Consider the following 15,671-nt stretch of genomic DNA (forward strand, 5'->3'; position numbering starts at 1 on the left):
CACTTGATATCCCATTAATATGCAAAAAGAATTTCCATCAGCACCTATAACATTAAAGTATATTAACTAATTATAATAACAAAATACTGTGGAGAATACAATAGTGATAAATAGCATGACTTAGTTTTGGCAAGTGTGTGAGGGATAATTAGGGAATAAACAAGGAAGAAAGACTACACACGGGAGTCTGTAATCACAGCTAAGACTTTCAGTAGCTCCACTGGATTCCACTGAAAAGGAGAGCTCTTCCCCATACAGATTCAGAGACCCCCAAAGCAGACACATCCTGAACAGCAGAATACTGGCCAACAGAAGGAGAGCACAGAAACACAGACAGTGTGAGTTCTCTAATCGTATGCCCTGCATTTCCCAAGACAGCTTTAATTCCACAGACTTGGTCTCTCCGCATCTATAAAACACTAAAATAACTTGAGGAAACTATGTATCAGACCAAGTACAGTTTGTTTCACAAAATGTATCCACTGAACAAAAAGAGCACTAAACAGCAAGAGAGCAACAGTCTCACTGAGCCTGGCTGCTCTGAGCCAGACATCCCGCAGCACATACTGCAACCCTTCAGCACTGCTACAATCCAGGGTTTTTAACTTTATAAAATAAGAGCACATTAAATGTAATTTAAACATACAGAAAGAAGGGCATTTTGTCCAAGCCACATTATGAATTAATTCTTGCTTCTCTCTCAAACAGGGAAAAAGACTCTTTAAAATTAGGATTCTAGGTCTGTGGGTATCTCATAATGACTTACAATGGAAAAGATATCAGTTGGTTTATTAACTATGAAATAAGAGCCATGGGCATGCAGAGTGTTGCCAACCTTTGGTGGAACCTTACCATGGCTTCACTCTAATTTTTGCTGTCGCAAAATTGTAATAGAAAATCATGTTCTATTAAGGAGATGATAAAGCTGTGGCCCCGGCGCTACCTCTGCCCTCCCCGATCCCATACACTCTCTATGAAATATGCACCTCACAGGACAGCTTAACAGAACATTCACAGCAGCCCCACTCAGGAACTGAAGTCGATCCCAGAGTCAAAGACCATGTGTCACCTCTCCTGTAGACTGTCCAACTTGACATTCCACTGCCCCAAATGGATCCCATCTAACTTATACTACGGATATTTTTAAGTCCCATGTTTGAGACGACTAAGAACTTTGGGTGGAACAAGAAGAAAATTAAGGCTATATCCACTGCTGACTCAATTATACAGTGTTTTCTTTGCTCTGCCTCCCTCATACTATGAACAGACAGATGACCTTAGCCAATCACTGACCTTATGGAGTGCAGGAGCCAATACTGGTACCAAAAATCCATTGTAAATGTAGCTGACGAGCTGAGTGCGGATCAAGGGGTGAGCCACCTGAGACAGAAGCAGATGACAGGGCTCACTTTCTATGGTGCCTCAAAACCAAACAGTTCTGTCTTCATCTTACATTCAAAAAGAAACCCTGCATTTGGGCAAAGCTCCACTTATAAAGTCATTCTTCAGACCACACAATGATGTGATTTTTTTAAAAATATCTATTACAGTATAAACAGCTAAAATTATACTTCCAGCTATAGAAAAGATGTTCATTTTAAAGTTGAGTTGAACAAGACAGACAATGAATAGACTGAGTATGCATAAATATTTATAAGTTAAAAATGAATAAATTATAAAGTATAATTTTTGCCCCTTAACTTCTTCTAGACTCTATATCTACCTGGTACTACCTTTTAAAAAAGAGTGTAACTATAGAAAAGAATAATTAAATACACTTATTTTTCTAACAGAGAACTTTGAAGATACATTTTCTGATTCTTCTGATATTTAGGGAAGAAAGGTTCTGTAAAATATTCTCATAAAAAGTGGACAGTTGTTCAAAAACAGGAAACATTGCTGGTGTTACTTCTCAAAATTGGTTTTCAAAATATAAGTAACATGGACAAACCTTTACTAATATATTTTATACTTTCAGGGGTTTCCTAACCCTAAAACATTATTAAAATGGTTTAAAATAATGTTTGCTTTTAATTTGAAATTAATATATAATTTCCCTGTTCTTCACCATGCCCAAAGAAGCAGCTTTAATGTGTATGTGTGTGTGTGTGTGTGAGAGAGAGAGAGAGAGAGAAAGAGAGAGAGAGAGAGACTCAATCAAACATAAAGTAAAAAGCAATTTCTAGGAAGTAAGGCTAGCTGCTCAAATTACTGAGTCTCTCTCCATAGAGCTGAAGAGGAGCTAATAGTAGCTCCATCATTTTTATTTCCATACATTTCTGCAGAAAATGTTGATAGACTATAATATTAAAGGGAAAATAATTTAAAATGTAATCCATTTATCTTAAATACAAATAAAACTTCCTTTGACTTAGCAATAAAAATGAGATGGGAACTAAAGTAATTTGCTTTCACTTTCCTGCAGACGCTGTTTCTTTATTTGGTGGATAAACAGATTATAAGTAACATTTTTCACCCTATAAAAATCACCATAAAACAAACCTGATTTCTTAATAAATCTAATATAAAGGTAACACTTATGCTACATAGAAGAAATTTTTGATGAAAACTTACTATACCCTTAAACATATATAAAATTGGATTTTTATTGAAAACAGTAACAAGAAATTTGAAGATAAAAAAAAAAAATCTAATCAAAAAGCCAGATACACAAGAGTTCAGTGGCTGGTTTTTCCCCTAAAGCGAGCCAATTTCAAAGCAAATTTAATTTGTGTAGCTAAGAAGATTGTTAACTTCTTCCAAATTCAATTGGGATAACAATATTCTTTATGTAGTGTGCACCATTAAGCAAAATAAAGTGTTTTCCTTTGTAAGCTCCCAGGAAGACCTTGAAGTAAAAGTGTTATAATTTGGAGTACTTAAGCAGCCTAAAAATATCTATTTAATGAGCCAGCCACTGAACTTATTTTTGATGGGTAAGTGGATAATCAAAACAGAATAACACTTTTTATAGAGAAAATAAAATCTTTTCATTTGTTCTCAATTGGAACTTTTCAGAAGCCTACCAAACGTTTTCACTCATTTCAGTGTACTCCACGGGATTCAAGCAGAGCATCATTATCCATAAGCACTTCCCAAAAATAGCAAAGGGTTAATTTTGAAGAAATCGGAATAGTGGAGGGTCTTATACACACACACTCCCCCCCTCCCACACACACACAGACACACCCTCAAGGCTTGAGTCCAGAAGTCCACGATGGCTTCTGGGCTGCAGTACCTGGATGACTGCGTTACAGAACTCCAGCGAGTTCATGAACTGCACGAGGGCAGGCAGCAGGAGCCAGTCGTCCTTCAGAAGGCAGTGCCAGTCCTCACCCTTCTCTTCCAGCTTTGTGGGCAGCGAAGAGTACAGGCCACTGAGTCCCGTTGCAAGCACCTGATTCGGAAACAAAAAAAGCAAAGCCATCTCGTCTGAAGCTCACGGTTATAAGGATGCCTATGGTTCGGCCCAAAGACCGAACTCTGAGTAGTAAGGGATTATTAATGTGAGGAGCTATCAACTAGCAAGGAGAGGTTAAACCCGTGGGTGAACTAGGAAGGCTAACCCGGCGGACAGCAAGGCAAATGCGGAGCTACTTAGCTATTAGTCAAGAGGTTGGTGGGGGTGACTCATCTTTTATGCCAAGCACCAGTATGAGTTGGGAGCACAGCAAGTGAGAAGGCAAAACACAAAGATGAATGAAATGTGACTCTCATACCCAAGAAGTTCAGGGACAGGACAAACTGGTTAGAAATACAGTACAGAGCAATTTGGTGAGTGCCAATAGAGAGAACGCCAGTGCAGATTCTAGTCCATGGGAGGCAGCCCCGATGCAGGAGGTCCCTACTAACACGCAGGGACGCTGGGTAGTGTTATGAGACAAACTGTCTGCATGTTAATGGGTCTGAGTGAAACTTACTAGCAGTTTATGTGTTAGAAAACTTTCACATATATTATTTCCTTCAACCATCACAAACAGTTTGACAGAGGAAAGAAGGGGGTGTGGATGGCGGTCACTCAGCTATGTGACCAAGGTCTGGACCAAGGTGATGTTCCATGCCAGCAGAGTCTCTCATAAGCGTGGATGAGGATGGCTTCACCAAGACAGCTGGTTTAAAGCCAGAACCTGAAATTTACTTGTCACCTTTGTACCCAGCTCTTAAAACTATACTGACAATATTTGGGCGGGACGAGTGAGGTGAAGAACTTCAAGTATTCAGGGAGGTGAGTGAGAAGAGACTGGGAGGAAAGAAGGGAGAGAAAACTGAGGTTGAGATGTAAAATAAGTAAATATATATCTGTGTATGTATGTATACATATATACACATACATATATATATCATATATAACATGTAACTATGTTTATATGTTAGTATATGTTATTTATGTTCATATTTTATCTATCTACATATTTATATCTATATATTTATATAATATGATATGATATATAATTAATATAATATATTAGATATTATGATTAATATATTATATATGTTATATAACATATAGCATAAATAATATTTAATATAAATATATATATATCTTTAAAAGATAAGTATGGAAAAAGATCATACTTCATGTTGCGCACTTACAGAACAGAGGATTGCAGAAGCAGTAAATTTCACAGGGCATGGGGCTTCCCACTTGGGAAGGGATGCTAGTTATGCAGCGTCTCAGATATTCTGACTTAGCAAATGTATAGCATAGTATGGACTATACATAAGAAGCCATCTATAAGGCCAGAAAGATGGCACAGAGGTAAGGGTGCCCTGTACCTGAGATGCATTCCCGGGACCCACATGGTGAAGGGAGAAAACTCTCTTCAGGAAATTGTTGTCTGACTTCCACACCACACCATGACATTGGCATGCCCACACATGGACACTTACAGGTGGATACAAAATAAAGACATATGTAATTAAAGAATGGCAGAAAACTAAGTCAGCTCCAAAAGACACCGTTCTAGCACAGACCCTGAATTTACTCAAACGGATGAAAGCATTCGAGAAGGTATTCTGAGTCAGGCCCAGAAAAGAAACAGTGACACACTCCACTGATCTCCCAGTCCATCAAAAGACAAACAAGGAATTACAACAGTGTCAGAAACATCGAAAATGCAGGATAAGAAAACTAGGATGCTGCTGATAAACAAAGGTGCTTCACTCAAACTTGAGGGTAGGGGGCGAAATATGGGAACTGGTTTCAGAAGTGTTGTCTAGACTGCTGAAGAGGGCACTAGAGTCGGGTATATTGAGTCTTTGGTGTGATCTTCCGAGACTAACACAATGAATTCAATGATAAAACACGATAGGTCTTAGCACAAAGAAATAAGAGGAAGCCATCAGAGAAACTGATAAGAGTTAAGGTGGTACCAGAGCCCATGCTGTACAATAAAGGACAGTGAAACAGATGGACCATAGCAACACTAGAGACAAAGATAGATAGATAGATAGATAGATCTTTGTTCTGTTTCCTAGAAACCTTCATCCACCCATATATTAATTCACTCATTAATAAAAAAGCCTGACTACTTAATTTCAGGTCAGGTGCTAAGCGTAGGAAACACAACTGTGAGCAGGAGAGATCCTTTATATTTTTAAAAATCAGGGCATCTGTGGTCCCCAAGGAAAATATCTTCTACTTAAAGTATTCAATTCGTTGTCAACATACCTCGACAAATCACTTTAATACTAGTTTTGAATGAGACCCAAATGAGTTGTCTATTATAAATCAGAAACCTCTGGCAAAAGCATATGGAGGCCAAAAGTCCCCTAGAAGAGAAGTCTAATCTCGATGCTACATTTTAAAAATCAATTACATTTGCTAACTCATGCTAAATTAACCACAGAACAAAGACTTTAATTCTGTGTTCTCCTGGTTTCTTAACCACTTTGAGGCTCTGAAGATGAATTCATAAAGACAAGCTTAATTTGTCTGACTAAAAAGCTGGGAATAACTATTCAGTATATCAATATAATTACAGCAACATTAATTTTCAAATTACATACACCAGTGACAGTAATTAAAAATAATACATACCTAATATTCACTTTTTAAGTGAGTATTCTAAAAGGGCATGGCTAAGATGTGAACAGGAGGAATCCTGCCCAGACTGAAGACACACCCCATGCAGAACTGACAGCTGGGAGGGTAGGTGTCCCCACCATGTTCCTGCCACCAGAAGATAGGGCTAGTTAATAGACATTATCTTCCTCAGAGTGGCAAACAGAATAAGAGAAAAATATTCTGCAAAATAAAAGGCATTACATATTCTTAAGAGACAGGAGTGTGTGTGTGTGTGTGTGTGTGTGTGTGTTCACAGCTATTGACAACTGTATTCCCTCCCAAGGCTCATTTACACACATTCTACACATTTTTAGAACATGGGCTATGGGCCATACATAGCAAGGTTGGTGCTTAAAGAGGGAACAAGTCAGGCCAGGGGAGACAGAGGCCAGTCTCCAAGCTGATAAAGGTCACAAGGAAGACCACTTCAAGAATACAGAGAGTACCAAGGGAGCAGGACCAGGGACAAAAGGAGGCACACAGAGATATGTAGGTGGGTTTTGTTTGTTTCTTTTGTTTTGTTTTCAGGTTCAAGAACTACCATCAAAAGTGATTTATTTTTAAATTTCACTATGTAACTTGAAAACTAAATTATAAAATGCACATATATCTGCATTCAACAGGTGATTAAAAATAAAATGTACTCTTTTAGCCTTTTATTGATTCATACCACAAAACTGTAAAACATTATGTTTATTCTCAATACATTAAATATTAACCAAGTACTTTTCACTTATCTTCTCCCAAAAGTATCCTTAAGTGAAATTATCATGGGCTAGGGAGATGACTCAGCAGGTAAAGTTCTTGCTGGACAAGCAAGAGGACCAGACTCCTAATCCCCAGCACCACATAAAAGCCAAGATGTGACTGTAATCCCAGTGCTCAGAAAGTAGAGACAGGGAATCCCTAGAGCAAGCTAGATATCCAGACCAGCTAAAATGGCACTATGTAGCTTCAACTGAAAGACTCTGTCTCAATGGATAACATAGGTGATCAAGGAAGAAATCTGACCTCAGCCTCAGGTACAAGTGTGTGGGCACACACACACACACACACATGCACCCAAATATGTGTGTGCATATGTATATATGTATGTGTATGCATATGTAAGTACCTCCATACATTATATATATATATATATATATATATATATATATATATATATCCACACATGGAAGCACATACACACACATGCATGCACAAAAAGAAAAGAAAAAAGAAAGAATGGATAGATCACCATATAGGGCCATATGACAACAGCAGTGAAAACCATTAACTTCTTGACAGTCTGGTGTGGTAAAGCTACAACCAGCAGCTTTAGTATCAACCCAATGTGGTTTTGAGCTGGATTCTGCCATTAACGGGTAGTTATTAAACTCTATAAACTTAAATGAGCTGAGCTATTGTAAGGGTTAAAGACAAGGACACAGGCAGGATTAGAGCAATAGTTTTCACATGGTAGTGGAAGACAGACAAGCCATGCACACAGCACTGAGCAAGTCAAGGTCAATTCTTAAACATCCCATGGTACTCGGTTAATTTTAGCAGATACAAAGACGTTTAGCAGATGGCTTTGGTTGGAAGCTAGCAGCAAAACACCTGGTAGAGAGCATTTGATACAACTTGCCAAAATAAAAAGCCTCATACGTTTTGGATATGGGATGATTAACTTCCTACCTGTGGCTCTGTACCTAAAGGTCACCTGCTCTGATTTGCAAGGCCTGATCTATGCATACTAGACTTTGCCAAGATGAGACAATGATCTAAATGTAATCATCAACATTTGGTTAAAAAAAAAAAGCAAAACAAGAGACAGGATCATTTAGTGCCCACCATTTGTTGGTACCAGATTGCTAGGGTAACTGTATTCTCTTTCTCTCTTGAGAACCAAAGAGATGACAGAGCAGCGAGCACTTTCTATCAAGTTTGAAGATACAGGTTTCCAAACGAGGTCCAGTTTGCTAAGAGAGTGATTACTCTTCCAACAGGCTGATGCTAACACACTTTGACAATCATACTAATTAGAGAAAGCTTTTTGTCAATTGTGGCCCTTAGCTGGTTGGTTAATAGCATATGCTTTTATCTGCAACATAAAGGGGCCTTTTTTAATTTTAATTATGTTGTCACATGTAATTATGGAAAACTGAGTATAAATGAAATTATGGGCTCTATCCTGAGGGGTAATCTAACAACAGAAACTTGTCTTCTATTCTACCAAATGAGGTCAGCTGGCAATGTTGTTTTTCCTCTAATTTAAATGAACTGTACAATGTTTTAAAACACATTTTTGTAAAAGCAACAATTACTGAAATCAGCTTAAACACAGTTAATGGAAATTTAAACACTAAAACCACGCCCCATTCTTCTCCCAATGCACTTGAATGTTTAAGTTATGAACTATTACAGATAATCAGAAAATAATAGAATTGAAAATCATCAGTAATACTTACAAATTTTATCATTTTGCTATAGTTTTTTTCAGAGCACTCTGCAGGTTTTTAAAACCAGCTGGGGTGTATGGCTGAGTGGTAGAGTGCTGTGTGAGGATCTAGGATCAGTCAATCAACATTTGTGAGGATCAGTCAATCCACAAGGCCAACAGACAAATTCTACTCCACTCCCAATACCACTTTCTTCCTCCCATCATCCCCAAGACACACTGCAGTCTTGAAGCTAAAACACATTATTCTTATTCTTCTTTTTCTTTACTTTAACTATATTTATGTTTTACTTTATGTATGTGCCCACCCCAAAAATGGTAGGCACCATTCTAAGCTTTATGTAAAGTTTATGTAAATGCTAACATGGTAGGTAGAACTTTGCTACTTATATCATTATGCAACATGTTTTAGATTTGTTAGTCTTCACATATGTAGATATAGACACATGCTAATACACGTAGTCTGATTATGTTCTGTTTCATATATTTCATCTTTTATTTTCATTAAATCGCTATTCAACTAAATGAGCATCCTGTGCCAATGTCTATAAGGAAAGCTTCAGGACCATAAAGAAGGCAAATATTCGATGCTAGGAACCATTGCTATACTGCTTTCCTCGGTTAGCATATCTATCTATATCCTGAGACGTCCTTGTCTTTTCCATATCTTGAAACACTTGGGCACATTATAATCACACAAAGTACACAGTTTAAATTAGAATCTACTTCTGCTGTCCATTCTGTGGCCTTGGACAGACACACGGGCATGTGCCCACACTAACAGTACCACGGAGACACAGGCATGTGCCCACACTAACAGTACCACGGAGAGTATCCTCACTCCCCTAAGAACCAAGCGTTTGCCTGCCGGCTTTAGGAGATGCTCCTCTTTTTACTGATGCCGTATCCTCTGGTGGACCCAGACAGTGCACAGCCTTCTCAGACTGCCTTCTCTCTGCTTGGCAGTACGTGTTTACCGTTCCTGTGGTCTAGTCATGATTTGAAAGCTCATTTCATTTAGTTGAGCAATATTTTCAATATCTGGGTGGATCAGTTTTTATTCACATACTGAAGGACATCTTGGTTGCTTCTACAATTAAAAACTATGAATAAAGAAGCTAGAAACAACCATGTTCAGGTTTTTGTGCGGACAGAAGTTTTAATTCCTTACTGTAATACCAAGTGAAGCAAGTGATGGACTGTATGATGAGAGCATGTTTCATAAGAAACTGTTGGACTAGAAAGATGGCTCAATGGTTAAGAACACTGAATGCTCTTCCAGAGGACCTGGGTTCAATTCTCAGAATGCACAGTGATTCACAACCCTCTATAGCTTCAGTTCCAGAGGATCAAATGCTGTCTTTTGACCTGTACAGGCACTACATACATGCACATACATCCATGTAGGCAAAATACCCATACACATGAAAATGAATAAATAAATAAACCACCTTTTTTTTTTAAAAAAAAAGGAAACTCTCAAACTGTCTTCCAAAGTAGCTGCACCAATTTGCATCCCCAGCAGTAATTAATATAAATTCCTATTTCCACATTCTCACCTGCACTTGGTATTGTTAGTACAGTCTGTGAACACTGACTGTGGGTGAACGCCTCCTCACTAACCTCATAGCCCCATGCAAAGGAGTCAGACACACAGACAGGCACACACACACACACACACACACACACACACACAAATACACATTTCTAAATGTCCTTTAGGGAATGTTCTCCTGATCTAAAATCACCCATATGGTATTAGCTAACAACAACAACAAAATCTTATCGACTCATAGCAACCTGTCTTGCCTTTTCCAACAAAACTCACCAAGAATCTACAAACTATCTCACATACTTAAGGCTACAGTATAAAGACTAATAAAAAGAATAGATAATAGAAGTGTTCACCCAACTTAGAAAGTATTGCTAGCTATTGCCCAACCAGTAAAACACTGAAATCACTCAGAGAATATGAACCCCCCCCAAAATTCCATACTGATCACATCTTTTCCTGGTGTGACTGGGCACCTCTAATATACACCACTTTGTTTCCATACCATGGACTATACAAACTATACAAAGTGGAGAACTTTTTTCACTGCAAATATGCATTCATTTTTAAAATAAAATTGATGCTTTAGACCTACAACTAACAGTCATTATCTTGCTGAGAAACAAATTAATTTGGAAACTAGCTGTGAGGGGTCTTACCTCATGCCTCGAGTCAGTGGAGCAGAGTCAATCTGGAAGGCTATGAATTTTAAAAGTGCAAGTATAATCAACCTCTCTGCATAACACAACGAAGATGAATTGGGAAACGGAAGAGAGTCTAGAGCGGTATTTGGGGCTGTCGCTGCTTAGCCAAATTTTAGCACTGAAACTTGGGTAGCTCTGCTGCCTCCAAGCATGTTCCTCTACACCTTGCCACAGAAGGTACAACTTGGAGCAAATGGAACAAAAGCATACACTCTTGGCACACAAGAGGAGGGGGTAGGAGGGAGGGGGAAGCACACCAAGGAGAGGGACTTACGGGACAGAAGTAGGTATTTTCCACAATGTGATTGGCCACCATGCTGTTCTCAGCAGAGAGAGACATGATAAATAGCAAAGCATCTCTTGCTTGCTGGCCTACTGTGCCCTCTCGATGAATGAAGGGTATCAGAAGAGAGAAAATGAGGAAATTGGCAGCCCCTTGGTCCTCACTAGTGTGGAAGAAGAGTTCCAGGATGGATGGATCTTTGGCAAGGATGGAGCAGAGCTGATTGAGCAGGACAACTAGCTTTCCCTCCACAGCTGGAGTGGCTGTCCCCGAACAGGAGCTCAGCAACATCATGAGGGGCTTCAGGATGGGCTTGTGGTGCAGCAGAGGCTGGTAGGACTGGGTGACCAGCATCTCATACATCTTTAGCTGCTCAAGTTTGGTTTCATCAGTGAATTCTCGTCTCAAGCTCCAAAGGAAGAGCTTTTCCATGATGTTCTCGCAGACCACAAATTCCAGGATTGGCCCCATCGCAGCATCCTTGGCTTGTTCTTCGATTAGCAGGAAAAGCATGTGTTCTACATAGTTCTGCACAGCACTGGCCTCATCTGGGGGGATGGACCCATATTTTGCCTGGGTGTTCTTCAAGGGGTCATGCTTCTCTAAGATTTTCACAACCTGAAATACACCAAACACTGCCATTTACCATCATAATCTCCAAAACACTTCACCACTTGCTTTACCAAATTCACAGGAAAAAAAAAAAGAAGCCATTGGATACAATATATTTATCAAATATTTCAATAATGTAAAGGATTAAAAAAAAAGCAAAAAAAGAGCAAAACTAATAATTACTTTTATATTCAAAGAGATAACAAGACACTTTCCCCTTAAACTGTTTAATACAACACGGCCTCTTAAGTTTCAAATGCATAAAACAAGTAAAAGGAAACCTGGCTTTCTCCCATAGTGCAGTTGTTCTGAAGACTTCATCAGAGCAATGTAACTCCTTACATGCTGTTCACAAACACTATGCCTCACTTCTCCACCTAGAGGGATACCCCCTTCAACCACACACAACATAGGAATAGGAGCAATAAATGGGAATTGAGAAACTGTAGGCCTAGCATACATAGAATTGACTCTAACAGAAGGCATAAACACAAACACCAACATCTGAAGGGTTTGAAATATCATTCTTCAAGCTAAATAAATGAATAAATAAGGATCTCTCCAAGATAATCAATTACAAAATAAACTCCTGAACTTTGGAGTGATAAGGAAGTTTTGGACATGGTGATAAAAGTAGCTAATGAAACAGAATCAGATGCCACCTAAACATGGCTAAGATAAATACATCTGTATTCAGCATCTGTAAAGGTCAAGCCACACCCTTGATCTAGTTCTCTTTCTTCCCTCTGCTGGAATCTGCAGCTTCCAACCTCACTGTGCCCACTGATGTGTGTACATGGGCACTTGAAAGTGAAGCTATTTTATATCTTAATTTTCATTGCCTTCATGACATGAGATATCCATGATGATCCCACTCGATTTACTCCCTTCAAAATATGCCATGCGGCAGTTTACAAACCATCTGGCCTTTTATCAACATCTCTATCTTTGTTTTTCTTTGCCTTTCTTAATAACATATAATGCAATGTCTGCCTTTGGCGGTTCCCTCCTGGCCCAGGTCTAGCATGTGTTGTTACATGTTCTGTATTTAGGTAACAGGTTTTTTAGAGTTGTTGGGGGAAGCTGGCAGATACACAATGCCATGTCAGCATGCATGAGCAATAAGGGAAATTAGTTCTCAGGGAAAGGTCTCCATTTCTCTCCTGTCAGAAGCGAGGAAGGAGAATCTGTATAGACCAGGTAACTATATCCTGACATGGTGAACACATTTCCATGCTAGCAATGATCTCTATCAGTTTCCACCATAAATCTGGTAATACTGTGTCACAAGGAGAAAAGTGACCCTAAAACTTTTGAGTTGACACTTTTTTCATGAGAAAGGGCATTTCTTCAGCGGTCACCCAAATGATCCATGGCCCACTGACTGGTGGCCACATGGCAGACACTGCACATTCTCTTTGTTACATACCACCAGACAGCACCTTCCAGGATGCTGCAGAATCCCCACAGGCCTACTGAGCTTTGGCTCTGGGTTTTGAGAACATCTACAGGGAGGAACACAGTGACAAACTGGTTCTAAGGGGTTTTTCTTCAACAACACCACACATCCTCCAATCCCTAAAGTCCCTAACTTGAAGGTTCTACATTCTGAAGGACAAATCAGCTAGAGCTCTGTTGGTGCTATGATTTCCAAGTCCATGTGTTGAGTCTGCTCGTGAGAGTTGTTTTTACAGCTAGACCTCCGGGTAAAACGCATTTACACTTCTCACTCTGCTCACCGTGTAAACTGTCTAAAACCGGGACTGCTTTATATATGGGTAGTGCTATGCCGAGCCACCTTGGTCTTTCTGAAAAAACATAATCTGGCAGTAAGCAGTAACAGCTGTGAATTTGTTCTTACCCATTGACTTGTTAATCTGATTTGAGGGAAAATGCCTAAAATGTTTGTGTCACTGTTCTTTTCCAATAAGGAAAAATGAAAATACCATTGACCCAGATGGTCAAGAAGAAGAAAATTATAACCAAAATATATCACCATACAATATACCTACTGTTAGGTAAGTGAATCATATTATCGCACACAAATTATATATAAATATTAATGAAGTGATTTGCTAAAGAGCAAACATAGGGGCTGGAGAGACGGCTCATCAGTTAGGAGCACGGGCTGCTCTCGCAAAGGATCCAGATTCAGTTTCCTAAACCCACATAGCAACTCACAGCCTTCTAACTCCAGTTGCAGCAGATCTAGCCCCTCCCTGGCCTGTGCAGGTCCCAGGCACACACAAGATGAACTTTCATACTTGCAGGCAAACACTCATGTGCATAAATCACAAACATTCTGAGAAAATCAAACAAGGTTGGGCATAGCAGTACATGCCTGTCATCCTAACTTGGAAAGTGGATCACAAGTTCAAGACTAGCATAGATGACATGTCTAACAAATCAAAATGGGAGGGAAGGAAGAGAAGGGAACAAAGACAAATGAGGTTTTAAGATCAACTAGTTCTTTCCTGTAATTTCCTGTGAATTTATAATGTAAATCTAAAAGATCAAAATAAGAGAGGTTATTTTGTATTAATGTATAAAAAGAGAAGGACAATACTGGGATAAAGCAATTATTGCAAGTCCAGTTCTCTAGAATGCCTAAATAATATAAACTTATAAATAGGGATATATATTTATGTCACATATATTTAAGCAAATATTTATTGTGCATCTAATATATGTATATAATATACAGCAAAACAATTCATACAACCATAAATCACTTCTTCAGACTAAGTAACCTATATATGCATATATGTATGTATGTGTATATAGTTAATATATCATTTATATATAATATATACCTACTATTGTTATATATTATATATACATATACATAATATTGATTCCAACTCAAGAACTCTACCACGGAGCTACAATCCCAGTCCTATTAGGAAACACCTTTAAAAGAGAACTGAGCTGGGTGTGTTGGCCCATGTCTTTAATCCCCAGCACTTTGGAGGCCAGGCAGGCAGGTCTCTGTGAGTTCAAGGCTGGCATAGACTACACAGTGAGTTCTAAACTAGCCAGGGCTACATAAAGAGACCCTGTTTGCGAGAGGGAAGGAAAGAGGGGAGAGGGAGAGAGAAGAGAACAGAGAACTTTATAACTGAACATAAACGGTGTGGCCAGTTTTTTTTTTTTAATTATGCCTCTCTCTCTCTCTCTCTCTCTCTCTCTCTCTCTCTCTCTCTCTCTCTCTCTCTCTGTGTGTGTGTGTGTGTGTGTGTGCACGCACACACACACACGTGTGAGTGTGAGTCACTGAGCACCCACGTTTAGCAAGTGCTGACTGCTTCTGTGTCCATGTTGTTACCAATCCTGAGCCTTGCCTCTCCTCTGGGTAGAGCCTTTGCAGGCTCCCTCTCCTTCCTGTCCCTGCCAGCAGACATACAGTGACCTGCTTTTCAGGTGGACTCTGAGGCCACACTCAGGACTGGCTCCTACCCTAGCAGGAGCCTTCAAGGTTCCTGGTAGAACTCAGTCTGCACCCAACTGCCAAAGAGCTTCTATCCAAAGCGGCCAGGTCCTCCAGGTTGCTGCAGACTGACTCCCCACGTGACCTGGGCTTTTCTTGTCTTTCCCTTTGTTCTCTGTCTTCACATCACTGCCATCAAACCCTCTCATTCTTGTGCCTGTGTCCTCTGCCTGCTGCCAGTTTTACCCACCATTCTGACTCTAACTTAGACTGGTGGGAGGTGAAATTCAACACTGGGGCTGCTGCCTACAGTGCCTCCTGCAGGCCTGGCCCTTGCAGGCACTGTCTGCTCTGACATACTCAAGCAAACCTCGGCTAGGACGTGTACCATAGCTGCAGGCATTCTGGAAGAGTCATAGTAGGGGAGAGAGTAAAACCAAACAAAATATACTTGGTAAACATTTTCTTTTTCTTTTTTTTTTAATTATTAATATTTTTATTACATATTTTCCTCAATTACATTTCCAATGCTATCCCAAAAGTCCCCCATAGCGCCCCCCACTTCCCTACCCACCCATTCCCATTC

General features: G+C 39.5%; 1 protein-coding gene across 1 annotated transcript in view; it reads right to left on the minus strand.

Moving 5' to 3' along the window:
* Positions 1–15,671, minus strand: part of Fam160a1 (family with sequence similarity 160 member A1) — a 124,531-nt gene that overhangs the window by 59,612 nt on the left and 49,248 nt on the right. The window contains exons 3-5 of the mRNA XM_021158436.2: positions 11,038–11,664; positions 3,239–3,397; positions 1,294–1,380 (exon numbers count right to left, since the gene is read on the minus strand). Coding sequence (XP_021014095.1) covers positions 1,294–1,380; positions 3,239–3,397; positions 11,038–11,664 — 873 coding nt within the window. The remainder of the gene's footprint in view (positions 1–1,293; positions 1,381–3,238; positions 3,398–11,037; positions 11,665–15,671) is intronic.

This window comes from Mus caroli, chromosome 3 (assembly GCF_900094665.2).
Source record: "Mus caroli chromosome 3, CAROLI_EIJ_v1.1, whole genome shotgun sequence".
NCBI classification, from domain to species: Eukaryota; Metazoa; Chordata; class Mammalia; order Rodentia; family Muridae; genus Mus; species Mus caroli.